This window comes from Gossypium hirsutum, chromosome D04 (genome assembly GCF_007990345.1).
Source record: "Gossypium hirsutum isolate 1008001.06 chromosome D04, Gossypium_hirsutum_v2.1, whole genome shotgun sequence".
NCBI classification, from domain to species: Eukaryota; Viridiplantae; Streptophyta; class Magnoliopsida; order Malvales; family Malvaceae; genus Gossypium; species Gossypium hirsutum.
The window spans coordinates 45282258-45304848 of record NC_053440.1 but is presented as its reverse complement, the minus strand read 5'-3'; the positions used below and the strand labels follow the sequence as shown (position 1 = coordinate 45304848).

The window sequence follows — 22591 nt, the reverse complement described above, 5'->3', positions numbered from 1 at the left end:
CCAATTGTGAAGAAGTATCCAGAGGTACTCTTCATGTCATCGAGAGATCCTGCCCAGTCACTGTCAGAGTAGCCTTCTAGTTTCAGTTGGTTCCGACTTTCAAACATTACACCAAAACTAGCAGTGCCTTTGATGTATCTAAGGATCCTCTTTGCTGCCTTCAAATGTGCCTCATTGCAACAATGCATAAATCTCGATAACAGGCTGACACCAAACATGATATCTGGCCTGGTTGCTGTTAGATACAACAGACAACCAACTAGGCTTCGATAGTGCCTCTCATCAACCCTCTGCTGATCACCACTGCTAGTCAGCTTTTCTCCTTGAGCCACAGGTGTGCTGACTGCTTTACAGTTATGCATGCAAAATTTGTCTAGGATCTTCAAAGCAAATGAGTGTTGGCTGATGAAGATACCTCGATCAGACTGGTGCACTTCCATGCCAAGGAAGTAAGTCATGATCCCCAAATCTGTCATCTCAAACACTTGCTGCATTTGGACCTTAAACTGATCAATGAGCTCGATTTTGCTCCTTGTCACAAGCAAATCATCCACATACAAGGAGACTATCAGCAAGGTTTCATGTTCTGACCTTTTAACATATAGAGTAGGCTCACTAAGGCTCTTTACAAATCCAAGTTTGGTCAGGTAGGCATCAACTCTGTCATACCAGGCCCTTGGTGCCTGTTTCAGGCCATAGAGGGCCTTTCTCAACTTATACACTTTGTCTTCATGTCCAACAACTTCAAAACCTTCAGGTTGCTCGATGAAGATCTTCTCCTTGAGAAAACCATTCAGGAAAGCTGATTTGACATCCAATTGGTGAACTCTCCACTGCTTCTGAGCTGCTAAAGCAAACAGCAGCTTAATTGTATCCAGTCTTGCCACTGGAGCAAAAGTTTCTAGGTAGTCAACACCATACTGCTGACTGTAGCCCTTCACCACAAGCCTGGCCTTGTGCTTGTTCAGTGAGCCATCAGCATTGTACTTGGCCCGGTACACCCATTTAACTCCTATGACCCTCTTGTGTTCTGGTCTGCTCACCAACTCCCAAGTCTGATTTTTGTTAATCATTTCCAACTCAGCTTCCATAGCTTTCATCCAGCTTCTGTTCTTAGCAGCCTCTTCAAAGTCTGAGGGCTCAATCACAGCAACATTGCACCTCTGATAGACATCGGCCAAAGTTTTGGTGCCTCTCACTGGTATATCATCGATAGCATCATTACTTGGTCCTTCTTCTGCAGGTTCAGCAACCAAGTCTAACTGGTCCAATTCAGACAAGTCAGTCTCAACACCATTCTAATTCCACACCTTTTCCTCATCAAACTTTACATCCCTGCTGACTAAAACCTTCTTTGCTGTAGGATCATACACTCTATAGCCCTTCTTGTTGCTGCTATAGCCAACAAAGATTCCTGGAGTTGCTCTGCTCTCAAGCTTGGTCCTTTTCTCTACTGGAATAAGTGCATAACATACACAGCCAAACACTTTTAAGTGTGTTACCACAGGTTTGACTCCATGCCAAGCCTCAAAAGGAGTCTTATCCTTGACTGCTCTAGTTGGCAGTCTATTGAGCAGATACACTGAGGTGTTGACTGCCTCAGCCGAAAACTGACTTGGAAGCTTGCCTTGAAACAAGAGGCACCTGGCCATGTTCAGTACAGTCCTATTCTTTCTCTCACAGACTCCATTCTGTTGAGGAGTATAGACTGTTGTGAGCTGATGGTGAATCCCAACACTGTCACAAAGCTTCTGAAATCTCTCAGACACGTATTCAGATCCATTATCAATCCTCAAGGCTCTAATTTTGCAGCCTGACTGATTTTCAGCATAAGCCTTGAATTTGCAGAAGGCTTCAAACACTTCTGACTTTTGCTTCAAGAAGTAGACCCAGCACAACCTTGTTAAATCATCTATAAACAGGGCAAAGTACCTGTTCTCACTGATTGAAGGTGTTCTCATAGGGCCACAAACATCAGAGTGCACCAATTCAAGCTTGTCTTGAGCTCTCCAAGCACTGTCAGCAGGAAAAGGCAGTCTAGCCTGCTTACCAAGCTGACAAACCTCACAAACATTCCCACTAGCTTCAATTTTTGAAATGTCATCAACCAGATTCAGCCTATGTAACAGATCGATGGATCTAAAATTTGCATGGCCTAGTCTCCTATGCCACAAGTCAGTGCTTTCAACAAGGCTGGTGTATGCCTTTTTTTCTATTTGGCTAACATCCAGCATGAAGCACCTATCAGTCATAGAGACTGTGACTAACTCCAGACCATTCATGTCTTGAACAATACAGCAACCATCCTTAAAAACCAATGTATAGCCCTTTTCAACTAATTGGCCTACACTAAGCAAATTCTGGTCTAAGTCAGGTACAAAAAACACATCTGAGATCAGCTTGTTACCTGAACCAGTGCTAATCAACACACTGCCCTTGCCTTTAGCCTCAATCAGCCTACCATCTCCAATTCTAATCCTCGAGTGGAAGCTTCTGTCTAGGCTTTTGAACAGCTTCTCATCTGCTGACATATGGTGTGAGCAGCCACTGTCTAGTAGCCAATCATTGCTGGCCTTGGTTGTGCCAACAAAATAAGTTACTGTGAACACTTGCTCCTCCTGAGCTTGAATGTCCTCAGCAGGTCTAGCTTGTTGCAGAGTAGCCTCCATTGGTTTGCCCTTGCACACATTCTCCACATGGCCAAACTGCTTGCATTTTCTACACTGAATATCTGGCCTAAACCAGCAATACTTTTCTGAATGTGTTGTCTTCTTGCAATGAACACATGGTGGCAACACCCTTTTTGCTTCATCTCTTCCTGACTTGACCCTTCTATTGTGCCAAGGCTTCTTGCCTTTTGCACTCACACTCGAGCCTTCACTGGCTTTAGCTTGGAAAGCAGCTTCAGGATTCTCCTCCTGCCTATTTGCCCTCCTTTGCTCAAGTGCATACAGGGAATTTATCAGCTCAGACAATGAAATGCCTGATAAGTCCCTCGAGTCCTCAAGTGAAGAGATTTTAGACTCAAATTTCTCAGGGAGAGTTGTAATAACCTTTTCAACAACTCTGCTCTCTGTGAAGTCCACTCCCAAGAGCCTAATGCTGTTGACAATGGCCATTATCCTGTCTGAGTACTGCTTGATGGTCTCAGACTCCTTCGTCTTCAAATTTTCAAAGTCTCTCCTGAGGTTGATCACTTGCTGTTGCCTTGTCTTATCAGTCCCCATGAACTCCTCCTTCAGCTTCTCCTAAGCCTGCTTAGGTGAGTCACAGGCCATGATGCGAGTAAATATCACATCAGAGACTCCATTTTACAAGCAGGCCATAGCCTTATGCTTCTTGGCTCGCTCCTCAGTATGTTGCCTCATCTGTGCAATGGTGGGATTGGCTCTCAATGGAGGTGGTTCAGCATCATTCTCGATCACACTCCAAAGATCATGTGCCTGGAGATAAGTCTTCATTTTATCCAAATGTGATAGTTTTCTCCAGTGAACACTGGTGGAGGTGGTGGAGTGAAACTCATTCTGCTAAACTGATTTTAAATGCTTCAATCTTACCAAATTTTGAACTTGCTGCTGGTTTTGATTCGAACACAACAGATTGCATACAAAGGCCCCTCAAAGACTCGGGCTCATGATACCATTTGTTGGAACAATGGCAGCAGCAAACATCAAACAAAGTTGCAACTCAGTGTTTGCAAGACTGAAGTAAGAAGAATCGAAGCAAAGCAAAGCAAAAATTTGATCAAAATTGAATACTCAGCAATGTTGTGACTGAACACACATCATTTTTCATTCAAACTTGAAATATATAAAAGAGTTACAATGTACATTGACAGTTACCTAATGTATTTAACTGCCCCAACTAATACAAACCTAATCACTAGCCAAAAATAATCAAATATAGCTGACCAATCAGCCATTACATCAAAAGATCTTATCACTAACTTAAGTTTAACTAGAATTACAAACAAACTAAAGTTGAACTGAACCAAATTTCATCAAAACAAAACAGCAAAGTTGGTTGCTTCATTCGGTTCAAAAACCATTCGTGCACACCAAGCAAAATGAGCTGAGCTCGATAGCTGCTGGTCTCGACAGTAGCAAGCTTTTGGCTCCATGTTGCATTGCAGTCCAGCTTTCAACAAAACCCTAATAATACACCACTTGAAATGCTTGAGAATGAATGATTGGCAGGTACCTCTCCTAATTCATCATCCCAATTCTCTGGATTGAAACTGGCATCTGGGTTTTACATTTTAAATTAACCATACCCTCTTTTATTGGTACAGCATCTCTTTTGAATCCCATCCTATTATTGTGCCAAACTCATTATAAAAATCCAAACTACTATTTTGTTCCTTTTTTAGCAAGGAAATCCCTTCTCTGGAATTTAAATTATTGAATGGCAGCTTTGTAAAAACTTCCAATATGCTGTTTACAACTCACCTCAGCAACTATACTATTATACTACTAGGACTAAAATAAATTTACCTCTCATTAAGCTCTGCTACAAAATTCTGGATTTTGCTGCAATAATAAGTAAAGGATCATTCTCTTACATTGCCAAAGGAAAGTGAAAATTTCATAAATATTAACATTATCAATACAAAGATATATCACATAGTATAAATGAACGCATAAATGTCATGTCTGCAAAATAATCTCAAAAGAGAAAAAATATAAACAAATAGTACCGACAACACCAAAAAAATTAGAAACAAACAAAAATGCATCAACTTGATTAAATAGTTGAAAATTACATTCTAACCTGCCATCACCAGACCAACTTGACGATGAACTCAAGTCAACCAAAAAATAATTACCAAAAACCTCGAAATGCACAAAAAAATCAAATCTTTGATAGTCTTTTCCATCATCTTGGATACTATTTTTACAAACGCAATCATTACACTTTATCATAATAAGAAGTTCTTAATATATCTTAAGAAAACTCAACTTTGACAAATCTTATATATTTACCATAAAACAGTTAGAAACAATTCATAAATGAAATTAAAATAGTGACATCCATGACCATCTCTTATGATACATTTAATTTTTTTAAAAATAAATAAATGAAATTCATATTTGTGATTTTATTTTTCTTTTCTGTCGTAGTTTAGCTGCTAATAATTAGATGAATCAAGACAGCTAATTTACAATTTTGTTTTCTTGAAAGACCGTAGCTTTTTGCTTTGGGTTGCTTCGTGTTATTGTCTCCTACCCTTTTGAATATAACAAATATATATACTGTTGTTTTCAGCACAGGATTGATTTAACTTGAATAACAAAATTATAGAAGAAAATAAAATTTTAAAATGGAAAAGGAGCCAAGGAATTTTTCCTATAAAAACCCAACTTTGCCTCTGTTCTTCTTCCCCCTTCTCTCATAGTCATTCCTTTGAGAACATTACTAAAATCTTTTCCCTCACTTTCCTCTGATTCTTGGCCTTCCAAGACTCTTTCTTTTATTAGCTTACTTGGTTTTTGAAACCGGTACGATGATTTTCAAAGCTTTCTACTTTCGGGGTTTTGTTCATGAAATGCTTTTTTCTTTTTTGGGTCTCCGTGATGAACATATAAAATGTAGCATTTCTTTTTGCCTGTCATTGCTTCCATTTCAAAATAAAAATGGCACAATTATATAAATCCATGTTTGTTTAACCTAAAATATTGCTGATTTTCATTGATGGAAAGTCCGGTCTTTTTGTTGCAATCCACAAATTTTGTGGGGGCTTTTTCTTTGTTTAAAGATCAGCACATCAAAATAGTGCTTTCTTTTTTTTTTCTTTGGGGGCGGGGGGGGGGGGGGTTGGAGGGGGGTTAAATTATCATGACTTTTTCAATTCCAACTCTTCAAGTTGCTGTTTATTAATCACATTAGCTTTCTTTTAATCACTTTTAGCCCTTAATCCTAACTTTATGCCTTTTTCGATCATTAACGTAAAACTTTCGAGCTTCATAAAGTGTACTTTAAAAGTCTAAAAAGAACACTTTGCATACCTCTTCTTTATTTCAATTAGTAGTCGTGGCTGTGGTTTATCCACTCATGAACTCATTGATTAAAGTCTTATCCAACTACTTGGAATCGGCTAAATCTCATCCACTTATTACGATTTGTTCCTATTTCAGGGTGGTAATCTGAGTCAATTGTGTGTCCTCTGTTGGATAAAAGCCATGAAAACTTTGTAGCTGCAGATATTAAAATCAATACTTGTATTAAGCTGACTTGGACTTCAATCTTAACTTGTTTCCATTGATTATTTAAGGTCCTCTTTGCTGCTTATCCTACCATCAACACAGTAATGGAATTCGAGGACCGTTATAGACAAGTTCAGAGGCCTAAATATGATTGCCTTCTTTTCGGTAAGCTAATCTTCTTTCAGTTTAGTTTTCAACATATCAAGTAATAAAAATGGCTAATAATTTGGTTTGAATTTGCAGATCTTGATGATACCCTTTATCCCCTTAGTTCTGGTATTTCAAAAGAATGTGGAAAGAATATTAAAGGTTGGGATTTGGATTGTCATGATATGATACCGTTTTTACTGTCAAGATTCCATTTTTTTTCAAATGAATGCCCTTTTTCTTTTTTTGTTCTTGTTCAGACTATATGGTTGAAAAGCTGGGGATAGAAAAGGACAAAATCGTTGAACTGTCCAACCTGTTGTATAAGAATTATGGGACAACAATGGCTGGCCTCAGGGTACTCATTTGTTTTTGCAAACATCTTTTTTTGTCATTTAGACAAATATATAAATTTAGTTTGGTTTTGCAGGCAATTGGTTATGACTTTGACTATGATGAATACCACAGTTACGTTCATGGAAGACTCCCTTATGAAAACTTAAAACCAGATCCTCAATTGAGGAGTCTATTGCTGACCTTGCCTCTAAGAAAAATTGTAAGTGTGTAAATAAAGAGAAATGAGCCATACTTTTTTATTGAAATGTAAGTTTGAACAATGTGTGTTGTTGGATTAGATCTTCACAAATGCAGACAAGGTCCATGCAGCTAAAGCTCTGATTAAACTCGGACTAGAAGACTGTTTCCAAGGGATAATCTGCTTTGAGACACTCAATCCTACCCATAAGAATACAGTTTCTGATGATGAAGATGACATTGAGTTTCTGGGATCAGATGTTGCTACAACTGATGTCCCGAGCAGCCCTGAAATTTTTGACATAATTGGCCATTTTGCTGAGCCAAAGCCAGGTCCAAGTGCAACATTATTGCCCAAGACACCCATTGTCTGCAAGCCACAAGAATCTGCCATAGAGCTTGCTCTCAAGATTGCCAAAATCAACCCTCAGAGAACTGTAAGATGATGTTCTTTTCAACTTCAATGGTTGGTTGGTTTTACAATCTACTGATGTTGGGGTTTATGCTGTTTCAGTTGTTCTTCGATGATAGTGTCCGCAACATCCAAGCAGGAAAATGCGTCGGTCTTCACACTGTGCTGGTATAAAACATTTAATATCTTAATAATTAACAAAATCAACAATCACTTGGAATATAGGAAGATGAGTAAGAATAATAATATCTGCAGGTGGGCACATCCCAGAGACCTAAAGGAGCAGATTATGCATTAGAAAGCATTCACAACATAAAGCAGGCATTACCAGAGCTTTGGGAAACAGACATGAAATCTGAAGTCAATTACTCTGGCCAGGTTACAGTGGAGACACCAGTGACAGCTTAGATTCCATGTTATTTATTATTTTAATATTTATGAAGATGAAAAGCCATCATTAGATGGTCCCCATTCCTCTCCTTGTTGAGATGATCCAGATGTCTGGCTCTCATCTTCATTATATTAAATAATATTAATGTATAAAATGAAAAGGGTTCCTCCTGTTGCGGATGGCTTAATAAGTGTTGTCTTAATCTATGAATGACCATGCTAATCACGATATCTATATAATATATGACACTGGATTTAATTTAATCAGTTCAGATTTGATGCATGAAAGAAGCAACAGGCTAACGTACATACTATTTCACCTTTCAAAATACGACCAATGTTCTTATTTTATATTTGGTGCAAAAAAAAAAAATCTAACTACAGTTGTTCAAAGCTTGAATCTTGATTTTATTTTATCTAATAAATTATTGTAGGTCAAAGTACATAATACTCCTTATACTACATCTTGAGTTGCATTTTGATTCTTTTACTGCAGTAGATGAATGGGGATAATAGTATTGAACTGAAGTTTGTTGTTTTTTCCAACGAAATTTCGTATCATACATTAACTTTCAACTCTTTTTTTATTTTGGATATAATATTTTTCTTATATTTTATATTTAATAGTATGATTTATTCGGAATATTTCATATTTATAGTAAAATTAAGGATAAAAATTTTATATTTATCAAACAGTCTAATACTTAATTTTAAGTAACATGTCAATCATGTATTATTACTTAAATTCAACACTTAATCTTTTAGTATTTATTTTTAAATGCTTTAATGTTTTCAATTTCAAAATAAAAAAAAACATGTATTGGTTAAAACATTTTATATGAAATGATAATTCTTCTATTGTTGTAATCTTTCTAAAAGACATGTCCAGGAAATGAAAGCTAAAAGTATCACTATTATTGCCATAACTTTTGAAAGAACAAGCCGCGCCACAAATTGTACATATGTAATATCACTTCATTTCGTTTCCATGACTTTTTTGTTCTTTGGGAAAATTATTATTATTAAAGTTTAATTTTTTTTAAAACTTTTACCACCATTTGAAATATATATATATAATTTTACCCAAATCCTCCTGCAACATAATTTACCCCCAAAAAAAATTGAAAAATAGCAACCAGGCCCTTATAAGGCCCCTTCATTTTCGTTGCAAGATATCACCCACACCTCGGTGTGGATACATCACCTAACGGCTAGTTTAACATTACTTTCGAGAAATGTTTTTAAAAAATGCTTTGGAAGAGTGATTTTGAGAAGTTTGGTTTAAGATTTTAAATATTTATTATTACTGTAAAAAAATGTTTTTGAGAAATAAAATGTTCATTTTAGACATAATGTTATAAAGTAACAAATAAATATTTAAATAATGTTTAAATTAATTACTATTATGATATTTTAATAAGAATATAGAAAATAATTTATTATAATTTATTGTTAATATTTTAATATATAAAAAATAAAATTTAAATATTTTTTTAAGCAATTAACCAGAAAAAGGGAAAGTACCAAGTGTTGGAGTAGAAGTGTCCATGGTTCGGGCTAGGCCCAACCAAAATTTTAAGCCCGTTTGCTAGGCTTGGGCCAAAAAATGGGCCTAAAATTTTGCCCATTCTTGGCTAGGATAAAAATGTTAAAATGCGGGTCTGGCCTTCTAGTATTAATTTTTTATATTATTTTTTATATAAATTTTTAATATATACAATACATCAAAAATACTAAAAATATTAAAATAAATGTTTCCCAACAAATTGAAAATAAATTAAGAAATAATATGTATACCTAAATAACACTAACATAGGTGCAACTTAACAAGCAAATACCTCTAAAATAGTAATAAAATTAACAATAAAACAAGACTTATACAATATCCAAACAATAACAACAAAATAGTAATAACATAATAATGAAATTGTAGCAAAATAGTGAAAAAAAAAACAAAAAGAAAATAACAACAAAACAGTAAAAAAACACATCTTTTTTTTTTTTGCATATTTGAGTTTGGCTCAAGCCAAAAAATCTTTACCCAAGGCCCGGTCCATTTTCTAAACAGGCCTTATTTTTTTGCCCAAGCTCATTTTTTGGTCTATATTTTTACCCAAACCCTTTCACTTTTCAAATGATCCAACCCATGAACAGGTTTATGTTGGAGGGGGTGAAAAAGTAATTAAGCTGTTAAAAGTGATTTTGAGAGAGAAAAACTAAAAATTTTAACTTTTCCATTTCGAGAAATCTGCTTTTGAAAAGTCAAAAATTTCCTTCAAAAGTTATTTGTTTAACATTCATTTTACTTCAAAAGTGTTTTTCATTTCAGAAGCACTTCTAAACACAACCTAAAACATGCTCACTTCTTTTAATTTCTAAACATGCATATGGTGTTGTTTTATATATATATATTTTAAACAATCTCATTATAGGTTCCAATGATATTTGCTTTTTTTTGACACAATATCTAAAATTACTTATAGCCCCTTTCCAACCCATGAATAGGAGGATAATGTGTTTCAGCGCACTCAAACCCACATCCTCTTGATAACAATACTCATGCCAATTGAGTTAATACTCAATTGACGTTGTTGTTTTAATTTCTTTAAATATTAGAAGTGTGTGGTGAATGCTATTAAATATTAGGTTAGTAATTATATAGATGGGATAATTGAGTGAAAAATAAACAATTGGTTAACTGGTTTAGGTAAAGTTAAAGTTTCAAATATTTAAAATCGATTGAGAAATTTAAAAATTTTCATTATTTTAATTTAATAAAATCTCCTTAATTAACTTAGTTAATTTTAATAGTAATTAGAATTTATTTTATTGATCTGGATTAGATAAAAATTGAATAGTTAATACTTAGCAAGTTAGGATTTAGTCCCCGTGAGAATAACATCTTCTCATCACTTAATTACTTCGATTGATACATGCAATTGTTTTACGAATTTCACTCATCAAGTTTTCGACGCTGTTACTAAATTCTAGTTACATCATCCGATTATCGATATTATTTCAATAAGTTCATTTCATTACTAAATTCATTAATTTAATTGTTAAATGAGACATCAGATCTTATGTGGTATAATTTAAAATGAAAACTTTAAAGAAAAATAAATATTATAAAAATGTATGTTGTAAAAATCTCGATTTTATGGTTTTCAAAGCTTTTACAGAAACAATAGTTCATACTCTTTTTTCTATTTTACTCTATTTTTATTTTTTAATTTTAAAAATTATGCGACAATATTTTAATTTTCTTTAAAATTTCATTTTAAATTATACATGTCTTGGAATGCTTAAAATAACGGCTTCAATAATGAAAAGGCCTGATTAATTTAATATTGATAGTTGAAAAATGTAATTAGAACGTTTTAAAATTTAGAAACTAATTTAAAATGAGGGTCATAATTTAAATATCTTTGATGCGATTAATTTTTTTCTTATATTAATTGAGTTAATTAACCATTTAAATAATTAAATTAAATTTGGATTATTTGTGAAATTAAACAAAGTAAAAATTTTAATGTTAGTAGAGATGCGTAGGCTGACAAGGCTGAAATATAAAAGATATATATTTTTTCTTTCGAATATGTTCAAAAAAATGAAAAATCATGTTTGTCCGACTTGACCCGATTACCCGACATTTACCCTTGACTTAGCGAAGCCGATATTGTCAAATGGATCATAGAGCCGAGAGCTATCGGCTCAACATATTTTACAAAAAAGAAAAAAGAAAAAAGAAGAAGCCCTTATAAGGCCCCTTCATTTTCGTTGCAAGATATCACCCACACCTCGCTATGTATGGGTACATCGCCCAAAGCTACTTCATTTCTAAACCTTTAGATGATGGGTTTCCCTTTTTTTTTTCTTTCTAAACTTAACACGATTATATTGGAACTAAATTAAAGTAAATATAGATAAGATTTATGATGAAATTTAAATTAGAATAAAATTCAAATGGGAAATTTACATAAATGATACTCGAATATAAGAATTTTATACTTCAATTTTGTTATTGAATCAAGGCTATTAGTAAACACATCGATAATGTTTTTTTTTTCTTTTTAATAATTTTATTATACATTCTGGTTATATTTTTTATTTTTGCAAAATGCCTAAAACTACCTATAGCTCCTCCCCAGCCCATAAATAGGAGAATAATGTGTTTCAACACACTTGAACTCATATCATTCTACATTGACAATAATATTCATGCTAATCAAATTAAAATTATCAACAAATAATTCCTACACTCTAATCTCACGACGTAAATGTGAAAGAAAACATTAATTAATAGGCCAAACAGAATTCAATAGATTAAATCGTAGATTTAAATGTGTTAGAAATAATTGTAATGTTGTCCTTTTCATTAAATGTATAGTGTGTTCGTATTATTTCCAAAATTTGTAGACTAAGATACACTAGATTCTTGTCCTTTTCATTAGATACGGCTCAGACCTAGGCCTAGGGGCGTAGGCTCAGATCTACTAGGTACCTAGCTTGCACACAAGAAAACAACGTACGCTAAGTATAACTCAGTGGTGCTTCCATAATCAAAGTATTAAAACATGGTACAAGATATTCAATTACTTAACAAAAATGCAACTCAAGTAATGTAAAGAAACATATATTACTTCAATTTAAGCATATGAAATTTCATGAATCATCACATTTCCATTAATACATTCATTATAAAATATACAAAATTTATTTCCATCTTTATTTCTACTTTCATTTCCAATTTCATCACTTTGTATTTATTTCCCCTATTAACATGATTCGGACTCGAATACGCGGGTCCAACCAACACACCAAATTTGATACCTATTGCTTGACGAAATAATCTGTAAAAATAAATTGCGCCCTGCGTTGGCCGGTAAAACTAACAAATGGAGTGCCCAGCACTCTCTGACATGTAGTCGTAAACTCTGAACTCTTCCTATCCTATGGCATGCCAATTATACCCGACCTTACCCAAACAGTTAATAGGGTAACGAAATTCTAAATTTAATTCATAAATCAACTTCCCAATTTCACAATACAATTTCATCAATCCAAATAATTCAATCATTTGAATATATGCTCTTAGCAACATCTTTTCTTTCCATAACATAATCAATTTCAATTTCAATAATACTCAATACAATCCTAATCACAAGTAACTAATTCAACCATTTCAAACATATCACATTAAATCAATGTTGTAACTTACCTTAACTCACTATTTAATGCAAATGCTCAATACAACAATTTAAACAGTTTAGATTATAGAAACACACACCGTAATTTTTGAACTACTCGTCGACAACCTTGCCTTTTTCCTTTCTTACTCAAGGATTCTAATTCAACGTTAGCTACGAATGAAACAGATATAATAAATTAACCTTTTATATACCAATTCATATTTAATTACAAAATTTATACTAATTTAACATAAATTTCAATTTAATCCTCGAAACTGATGCTAACATATTTTATCATAAACCCTCGACTAAAATTTTCTAGAGTCCCTATAGGACTTCCTACTTCTTAATTAAGCCCTTAAATTTAAATTTTGCACAACTTAGTCCTTATTGTACAAAATTATCAATTAAGTTTACAAAATAATCCTATTTCACTTTTACCCTTAAAATCTATCAAAATAACATCAAGAACTTCAATTTCTCAATTGTAGCAACTTCTATAAACCTCAAATATTCTAAAACTTTTAATATGGGTAAGCTAACTCATGATATTAGGTTCCAAAAACAAAAAAAAAAATTATGCAATAAGGACCTAAATATACTAACCGATTTGAAGCCCTAATGTAACACCTCTATCCCGTATCCGTCTCCGAATTAGGGTCACGAGGCATTACCGACCTAAACACAACTCAGAACAATCATTCATTTGAATTTATGAATAAATTATATTAACTCCAGCACGATTTTTTTTATAATAATTTTCAATCAAATTCAAATAGCAATCATCCACTCATTTGTATAAGTCAAACTCATATATATATAAGCACATAACCAATTAAAATTAAACATACATTATTAATCATATTACATATACAAACCATGTTTCAAAATTCAACCATATCAATATTATGGATATAATCAAATTTTCGAATCAAATAACTTGCATCAAAACCATACTACATATGCTTTATAGACACATAACTCGAACCTTATGACCATCATATTTCATAGCATGCGAATGACAAAATCATAAACCAACATTTTTCATCTCATGAACCAAACAAGCATTAATACTTCCTATAGTACAAGTTCATTTCTTTAACTAAATACTAAACATACCATTTTGTGTATCTATACCCATCCACATTTTTAATCCATACCAATCATATCACATGGCATAATATTCATTAACATAAAAGATATTAGCTAGCATTATCACATGGCCAAATATACCTCTTTTCACAGTACAAAAATCATGCGCATATTACCATAACCGATCGAACCATTTTTAAACATATCTACCAAATTAAAACATACCAAAATTTATTAGTTTAGCATCATGTCAAAATTACACATACATAACAAATTTTCATTTCTATTCGGCTAGCAAAATTAACCTCAAAATTTATACTAATATTACCATTCACTATTAATCTAATTATACCGTTTCATAGCCTAATGCAAACATCAAAATGTCACTTTAAACTTACACATGAGATTAACGACATTTACCTGAAACATATTCATTATTTGCCATTTAGAAACCGAACCTAAATAACTAACCACTCGAGCATAAATTATATGCATGCTTTGCCTTCACAAATCATACCTAATCAACCAATATACAAACCATCAATTATACCTAACTTAGTTTATAAGAACTTATGCATTATATACCATGAAACATACTTCCATAATAAGCTTAAAACATGACTAAATTCTCACAAACATTAACATCATGATCAAGCCATTTTCGCATGGCTATTTATACACAAAATTTCAAAACCAAACATATGAAAACTAGCCTATACATGCCATATGTCTTAATTACAAACTTCAAAAGTACCGAATAATAGTCGATAGTGTGACGATGATCCTTGACAATCCCTGAGCTCGAAGCTAGCTTTCAAAAATCTATAAAATATCGAATAAACACACAAAGTAAGCTTGAATAGCTTAGTAAGTCATAAGCAAATAAAACATCACGAATACATCCATAATTCAATTCGAAATAACCAAGTGTAATTAGTTCCATACACATGTACAATCACATTTCTCATGTAATTCTTATGATCACATATATATCAACTCTTACCTTTTTCATAATCATTTAACTTTGTACATACCTGAACCATTTAGCTCGTTTTTACATTCGATCTTAACTCGATATTTCCTGTTGAACCCTTTGGAATTAAATAGGATACTCGGATAACTCGCAAAGCTCATTCAATGCCAACGTCCCAGACGTGGTCTTACATGAAATCAAATATCGATGCCACTATCTCCGACAGGGTCTTACACGAACTCCTATACGATACTGATGTCCTAGACATGGTCTTATACATAAATCGCAAATTGATGCCAGCGTCCCAGATGTGGTCTTACACGTAATCACATATCGGAATCCTATGTCATGACATAAGTATCCTAACTATTCCTAAGGTTCGTACAGGGCTTTCGGACGTCGTAATTCGATTGATCCAAACTCATAAGTAATACTCCCATGCTTAATTCAATTCAGCATATACACATACATTTGTAATAATTTAATTCGGCACTTATAAAATATGTACATTCAAATTTAACGATATATAAGTACTTATGTTCTTACCTCGTACTGACATGAATGGACCGGAACTACTAATCAATAACTTTCGACTTCCCCCGATCCAAATCCAATTTCTTCTTTTCTTGATCTAATCAATTCAAATTTAACTTATTTAATTACAAATTCCTTCAATTACATCCAAAAACACATGATTGGGCATTTTGCACTTTAGCCCCTAACATTTGACTTTTTCACAAATTAGTCTCTATTTCAAAACAACACAAAATACTCAAAATTTCATTAAACTCTAGTTAGGCCGAATTCTCCCTATGTCCCTAGCAGCCCATTAATTTTATTTATTTCACATTATGACCCTTAAATTTTCTAATTTCACAAATAAATCCCTAATTTGGATTTTTATCAAAAATTACTTAATTAAACATAATAATCAAACATTAAAGATTTATTTCCATCACCAAAGAACAAAAAACACAAGCTATCATCAATGGCAAATTTCAAATTCATCAACAATACCAAAAATTAGAGCACGGGCTAGCTAAAACACGAAGCAACGATCTCAAAAACATAAAAATTATCAAAAACCGGTCAACTAACATACCTTATTCAAAGATTGAAATGGTCGAATCCTAGCTTGCTTATTTCTTTCTTTTTTTTTTCTTTCAAGATTTGGCAATATGGATGAATGAATCCTCCACTAACATGTTTTATTTATTTTATTACATATTACTTTACTTTTTACTATTTTAACCTTAAGTATTTAATTATAACTTTTATAATGGTTGTCTAAATGTGTCCATGCATAACTCTAATGGCTAAATATCAACATAAGCACCCCACATAATAAAAGCCATAGCAAAATAGCACTTTAACAATTAGCTAGCCACTTTTACATTTTACGCGATTAAGCCCCCTTTTTTTTCAAATTAAAAACACAAACGGATAAATCAAATCACGAAAATTTCACACATGTCAATTCTCATACTATAAGCACAAAAAATAATATTAAAATATTTTTCTGACTTAGATTTGTGGTCCTGAAACCACTGTCCGACTAGGGTCTAAACCGAGTTGTTACACCTAAAGTCGTTCTCCCTTAATCTCTTCTCCTTCTTTTCGATTTTGCATGAAAGAAAATATCAAATGCCTTTTATTTCTTTCCCACTTTATTTTATTAATTAAGTTTTGTTTATTATATAACTATTTTAACCACAATTTTAACTTAAATTTTTATAATATACATAATATATATAATACCTATAATTTATAAGCCATAATCGGCCACTATTGAAACATAAATATAACGGCTTAATTACTTTATAAACCCCTAAATTAAATTCCATTTTATAATTTAATATCAATTCGTATTTCTATCACTTAAACAATTTAGTCATTGAACCTAAATTGAACACTAATTCAATAAAACTATCTAACTAACATTCAATTCGTCTCTAAGGCAACTTCATAATTATTTAATAAAAACATTTACGAGCCCCGTTTATGGAAATGGAGTCCCGAAAATACACTTGCCAATACCACTGACTTTCGGATCACTACATCTAGCCCATGTGCCTCTAATTCTAAAACAGTAAGTTACACGGCCTACCACACGGCTTGACACACAACTGTGTGGCTCACACAGCCTACCAAAAGGCCTAACACACAGCCGTGTGGCATCGATAGCTATGTTTTTCAGTCTCTATCGTTCATATGCTTTTGAGTTTTCGTTACACATCTAGTATGGGTTTGACGTAGAAGCAGTAGAGGTGATCCCAAACCTTAAAAACGACAACCAATTGTCCAATTACACGATGAAATCAAACTAAAGCCCTAATTTAACATTCAAACCAAATTATGATGAAAACTTTAACGCAAAACCCAACTAAAAAATTAGGCACTCACCCTCGTACGAAATAGCAACACAAGAGGCTAACTCATTCAAGGGACGTTACCGTCAAGATCCTCGCCTAAAAGAAATCAAATCGAAACTTAAAACAAGAAAAATCGAACAAACAAGCAAGAACCAATTGTTTTGGCAAAAACCTACAAGAACGAATATTAAAAAAAATTCAATGACAACTTACACGATTAACCTTTTAGTTGAAACAATGAGATGCGTACTTCCCTCAACAGAACGGTAGCAAGAATTAATAAAAAGAAATAAGGAAAAAGAAAAAATTATATAACTGGAGAAGAAAAAGAACGACAGGAACAAACAAAAGGGGAAAACATAAAAAGAAAAGAAGAGAGAGAAAGAAACCATTCAAATAAATTTTAAAATAACATAATTTTTACAGAATAGTATAAAAACATATATCCTTATTGCATACGCAGAGACTCAAACATAGAACTAAAAGATATAGAAAAGCTTAACCATTAAATCAGCAAATTCATTCTTGTCACAGAATCACACATAATTAAACTTAAGTCAAGAGTTCAAGGATAGGGGTTAAACCAAAATAAATAGTAAAATTCAAGAAGGAATGCTCAAACCCTCGATCTCAAACACATAAATAGAACACTTAACCACAAATATAGAGACTTAATTATTGACAGAATTTGTCAAACAAATGTTCAAAATTTGATGCGTTACAAATATCATATGGTTGGATTGAACTTAAACAGTTGAACTATCATATTGCACCATCCTTTGCTTATGGAATCATTTGCTAAACTCTTGAACTTATTGGACAATCATTTTGGACACTCCATTTATTGACATACCTTAGCTCATGGATTCATATGCTTAATTAGTGGACGTACATTACTAGATCATCTGTTTGGGACCTCCATTTATGTGTGGATTCTAATTGAGTAATAACATTGAATATTAAAATTCAATGTTAATATGACACCAAGAGTTGATCCTCTAGCCTTAACATATTTTCTTCCAGGTATTTGCTTTTTATTATTTTTAGTTAATTTCTTGCATTGACTTTTTATTTCTAGTGTTTCTAGCTACTACTTTCATCATCAATGCTTATTCCAAAATTAAGTGTTAAATTTTTGTTCTAGCATAATACTTGTAATCTTGTAATTAGCTCTAATCAACTTCTCTGTGAATCGACCTCAGACCCCCAATATTTTATTACTTGAATATAACATGCACTTGGGTTGTAGACCTAGAAAGTCACCTTCACATTCCATACCATAAAATAAATAAAAATCGGTTGAACTACTAAAATCGATCGAATCGATTAAAAATCCGTTGAATTGGGTTAAAGCTAGTTTAAATATTTAATTTTGTTGTTATAATTTATAAAATGAATGTTTATTTTCCTATTATTATTTATTTGTGTTTTTTTTTTCTAATTTTCTTTGTGGATTTTTAAGATTTTTTTATTATTTTTTATGATTGAATTGGTGATCAATCAATTGAACTGAAAATCGATGGTCTAATTAGTTTAACTAATGGTTCGATTTTTACAATATTGTATATTATGCACTATTTATTCACATGATCACAGAATAAAAAGATGACAAGAACAACACTCTCCTAATTCTGAATTTCAAGTATAAAACATAAGCCTTAATTTTTGCATATTGTCTTGATCATATTGTTAATTAAGTTTATTTGATTCGTTGTATAATTTGTTTGTATTTTAATTGTTATTGTTATGTAAGATTATTAAGTTGTGAATAAAATTTAATTTAATTTTAGGTTATATCAGTTTCAATGGGTTTTTTTATTTATAATTCTCATCCCTTTATTTTACAAAAATTCAAAAAAAATATTTTAACTTTAATTTGTTAGAATATGATCATTGTATTTTAGGATAATCGAGAAGTTAACTTAGTTTTTGGTAAATACATAAATTTTAATGGTTGATTTTGCTAGTTTATTGTATATAAATTGTTGAAATATTAATTTTTGTCAATTCATTGCATATAAATTGACGATGTGCTATTTCCTAGATCAACAATTTAATAGTAAGGTTCAATAGTGTTACTGATTGGATTAACTTATCAATTTTTGTAAAATATGAAGATTAAAATTTGAAAGATTAAAGAGGAGTTAAGAATTATATCTAGTTTTTTTTTTTGTATGAAATATAAACCAAAATTATATATAGAGGGGTATATGTTTAAGTTTTAATGCATTGGAGAGGGAAATATAATATAACTACCCAAGTAAGATACATAGTTTAGAAAATTATTAGGAATCAAGCAATTACATTTATATAGTTTAGAGAGAAAAAAATGCATGTTGCTACATTTTCAATCAATATTGTGTTTTATTTACATTGTTTGTTGTTTAGAATAAGATTGGAGTAGATTATGTTCAAAGGTTTTTTTAATTTTGAAGGTTTAAGATTGGAGTAGATTATGTTTAATTTAATAGCCTATACTAGTATGTATTAATGAGAAGAGTTTGCTATCATGTTGAACAAAAAATAGAGACAATGTGGTAATTGTTTCCAAAGACTTGTTAATTTATTCATCTTAATCATATGCAAAAGGTCAAACCCCCTCTATATGACTTAAATTTCACTTCTATCATGCATTTTGTAGCCACTTAATCATATACGTAAATTTTGGATGAATGATAAATGGAATGTTTTTAATATAGATACTATATGAGAAGATATGGGGTATGCATGCATGCATGAGCAGCGAAGCCGGTGAGGGAGATTTACTTAGATCTGGTTTTAATTAATGAAATCACACCCATTTCAAATTCCCATATATATTTCGTATAATGGATGTGATTCAATAACTTATTTTATTGAAAGGGTGTAACTTGCTTTAGGGCCTTCATTATTCAACATTCACATCACCTTGTAAGAGACATTTTCCAACAAAATGGCATTCAGGAAAAGACAAGTGAAATTTAATCCAGAAGAGAATATAATATATTTTATTAGGAAACAAAAATATATACCACGAGTTTTCAACTTCTTCTATAAAATATTAATAAATAATCTTCCTTTTTGAAATAAATATTATTAATATATCAAATATTAACAGTAGTAAAAATTTTATAAAAAATACATCATGACAATACAAATAAAAATAAATCGGAAAACCGAAGAAAATATATTAAAATCGAAAAAGATGTATTATGTATATAAAGCAATAAGTGAGGGCACATGGGGGTGGGTTCTAAATATAGTAGTCTTAGAGATATGAGATGGGAAAAGTTTGGAGAGAAAAAGAAGCAACCAAAATGATAATTTGATTCACATGTGAGAGAGCTGGAGATTGGATTTTTTTCAAGATTTTCTACAATGATGAAAATGGGGTTTTGGGGCACATGGTATTTATTTATTTTATGTCAACCATTTTATCATCATGTATACACATACAATTTGATAGTAAGAATTTTTAATCATATTTAAAATTTAAATTCTGCCACTTATCTTATTTAATATTTTATTTTCTATTTCTAATTGTACCTGCCCAAACATTGTACACCAATTGGTTTAAAAAAAATATAAAATTACTATTTTCTTACCATTTATAGTAATAAATAATAAAAATTTTAACTTTTCAAATTACTCAACTTTAAACTTTAACTAGTGCAAAGTTAGCAACTTTAAGATTTAAGTAGAAGAATTAATAAATAACAAAAAGTAACAAAATTATATAACAAACAAATGAAAGAAGAAGAAGAAAAAAGAGAGGCATAATGACATTTTTTACCCTCAATCTTTCTCTAAAAAATTAAATTAGCCCTTTACTTGTTCTTTTCTTTTCTTTTTTCTTTTTACTTCTTTTAGCCCTTAAACAATAATGTTTTGTCAATTTGATATATTTTCAATAGAAATACTATGGAGCTGTTTAAAATATGATGTGGCATCTATGTGGGTATTTTTTAACACAATAAATCCACGTGGCTTTTATGTTTTTAAATCTTTTTTTTATTTTCTTTATTTTCCCTTTATTTTTTTTATCTTCTTTTCTCTTTTTCTTCTCCATAGACACCCTAGCCACCTGGACTATCGTCATCGCTTCTCCAATGTTGCGGTCGCCACTTCTCTCGTGTCGTCACCGATCATTTTCTTGACAACAGGTGCACTCTTCTCTTCTCACTATTGTTTCTCCTTTTCCTCCTCTTTTTCCCTTCAACCTTAGCGCTAGCTTCTTGTTGTGTTATCGTCGCTTCACTTTGATGATGAAACATCGTCCAAAAGCACCCAAAGCAAAGCATGAAACCTCCTTTCTTCTTTTCTCTAAATGCTTTTCTTGAAAAATCACTAGAAATTTTCAAATATTCCAAGAGATTTCCAAGCTTCTCGAACCCAAATCTTTCTCATCGGTCGTTAGATCGGTCTAATTTTGAGATATGTTACTTTTCTTAATGGTGGCTATTTCTTCACCATTGGGATTTGCAAAGTGATGGTCGAAGCTCTATAAACCGCTAATGACCCAAGATAAGTTCTTTTATTCCTTTTATGTTTTCCTTCTGATTTTGATTAATTTTTTAAATGATTTGATTTCTTTTACCCTATTTTTACACAATTACATTAATTGCACATGATTCTATAATATTTTTTTACTAGGAAAAGTTAAAAAAGACAATTCAACTGTAACGCCCTATATCCCACCCGAAAATACTGGATCTGGATATTAGATGTTACAAAACTTAACCATTTAGTAAATTTTTTACGACAAGCGCAAAATCATTTTAAAACATACTTCTTATTCATTTATTTACTGTCTAAAAATAAAAATTTAATAAAAGAGAATGTTTAATAATTACACCAAATTTTCAAATGCAACATATGACGTTACAACTTAAAACTTTGTTGTAAAGAACTAAGTGCCATATTACTATGGTGCCCTTTGTATGCACAATATCGCAACTCGAACTGTCACCTTGGCGCAATCCTGACTTGGTCCCTCCTGGCATACCAACTCATTAAACAGAACTTGCATCATAAATAGATGTTTGTAAGTTCAAACAAACTTAGTGAATTTTAACCCAAGTTACCTTGGAGCGTTTGTTGTTGAACTCCTCAACTCGAAACTTTTGGATTTCCTTTCAGTCTTTGGCGGGTATTTTTCTAATATCGGTGCATATATTTACGCCAATTTTCATACTTGACCAACCTACACACAATTCACTCATTAGGCAGATTTTAGATCTTACCACTGATAGATGCTACAAGTAACATGTTTTAGTTTCATTTTTAATGTATTGTTGGGC

General features: G+C 32.0%; 1 protein-coding gene across 2 annotated transcripts; it reads left to right on the top strand.

Annotated features, from left to right (window-relative positions):
* Nucleotides 1-5298: 5298 nt before the first annotated feature.
* On the top strand, nt 5299-7874 carry LOC107899315 (uncharacterized). Of its 2 annotated transcripts, none has more exons than XM_016824997.2 (8): nt 5299-5498; nt 6272-6368; nt 6447-6512; nt 6611-6708; nt 6781-6906; nt 6986-7321; nt 7399-7464; nt 7552-7874. In XM_016824997.2, the coding sequence occupies exons 2-8, from the start codon at nt 6308-6310 to the stop codon at nt 7702-7704; spliced, it is 906 nt and encodes a 301-aa protein (XP_016680486.2). In that variant the 5' UTR covers nt 5299-5498; nt 6272-6307; the 3' UTR covers nt 7705-7874. The 2 variants fall into 2 exon arrangements, with proteins under 2 accessions (XP_016680486.2, XP_016680484.2); XM_016824995.2 differs by lacking the exon at nt 5299-5498 and adding an exon at nt 5885-6138.
* Nucleotides 7875-22591: the final 14717 nt, after the last annotated feature.

Coding starts and splice junctions, on each gene's coding strand:
- LOC107899315 (XM_016824995.2), top strand. CDS start 6,052: ATGAACTCATTGATTAAAGTCTTATCCAACTACTTGGAATCGGCTAAA. Junction 6,513..6,610: donor ATGTGGAAAGAATATTAAAG/GTTGGGATTTGG, acceptor GTTCTTGTTCAG/ACTATATGGTTGAAAAGCTG. Junction 6,907..6,985: donor CCTTGCCTCTAAGAAAAATT/GTAAGTGTGTAA, acceptor TTGTTGGATTAG/ATCTTCACAAATGCAGACAA.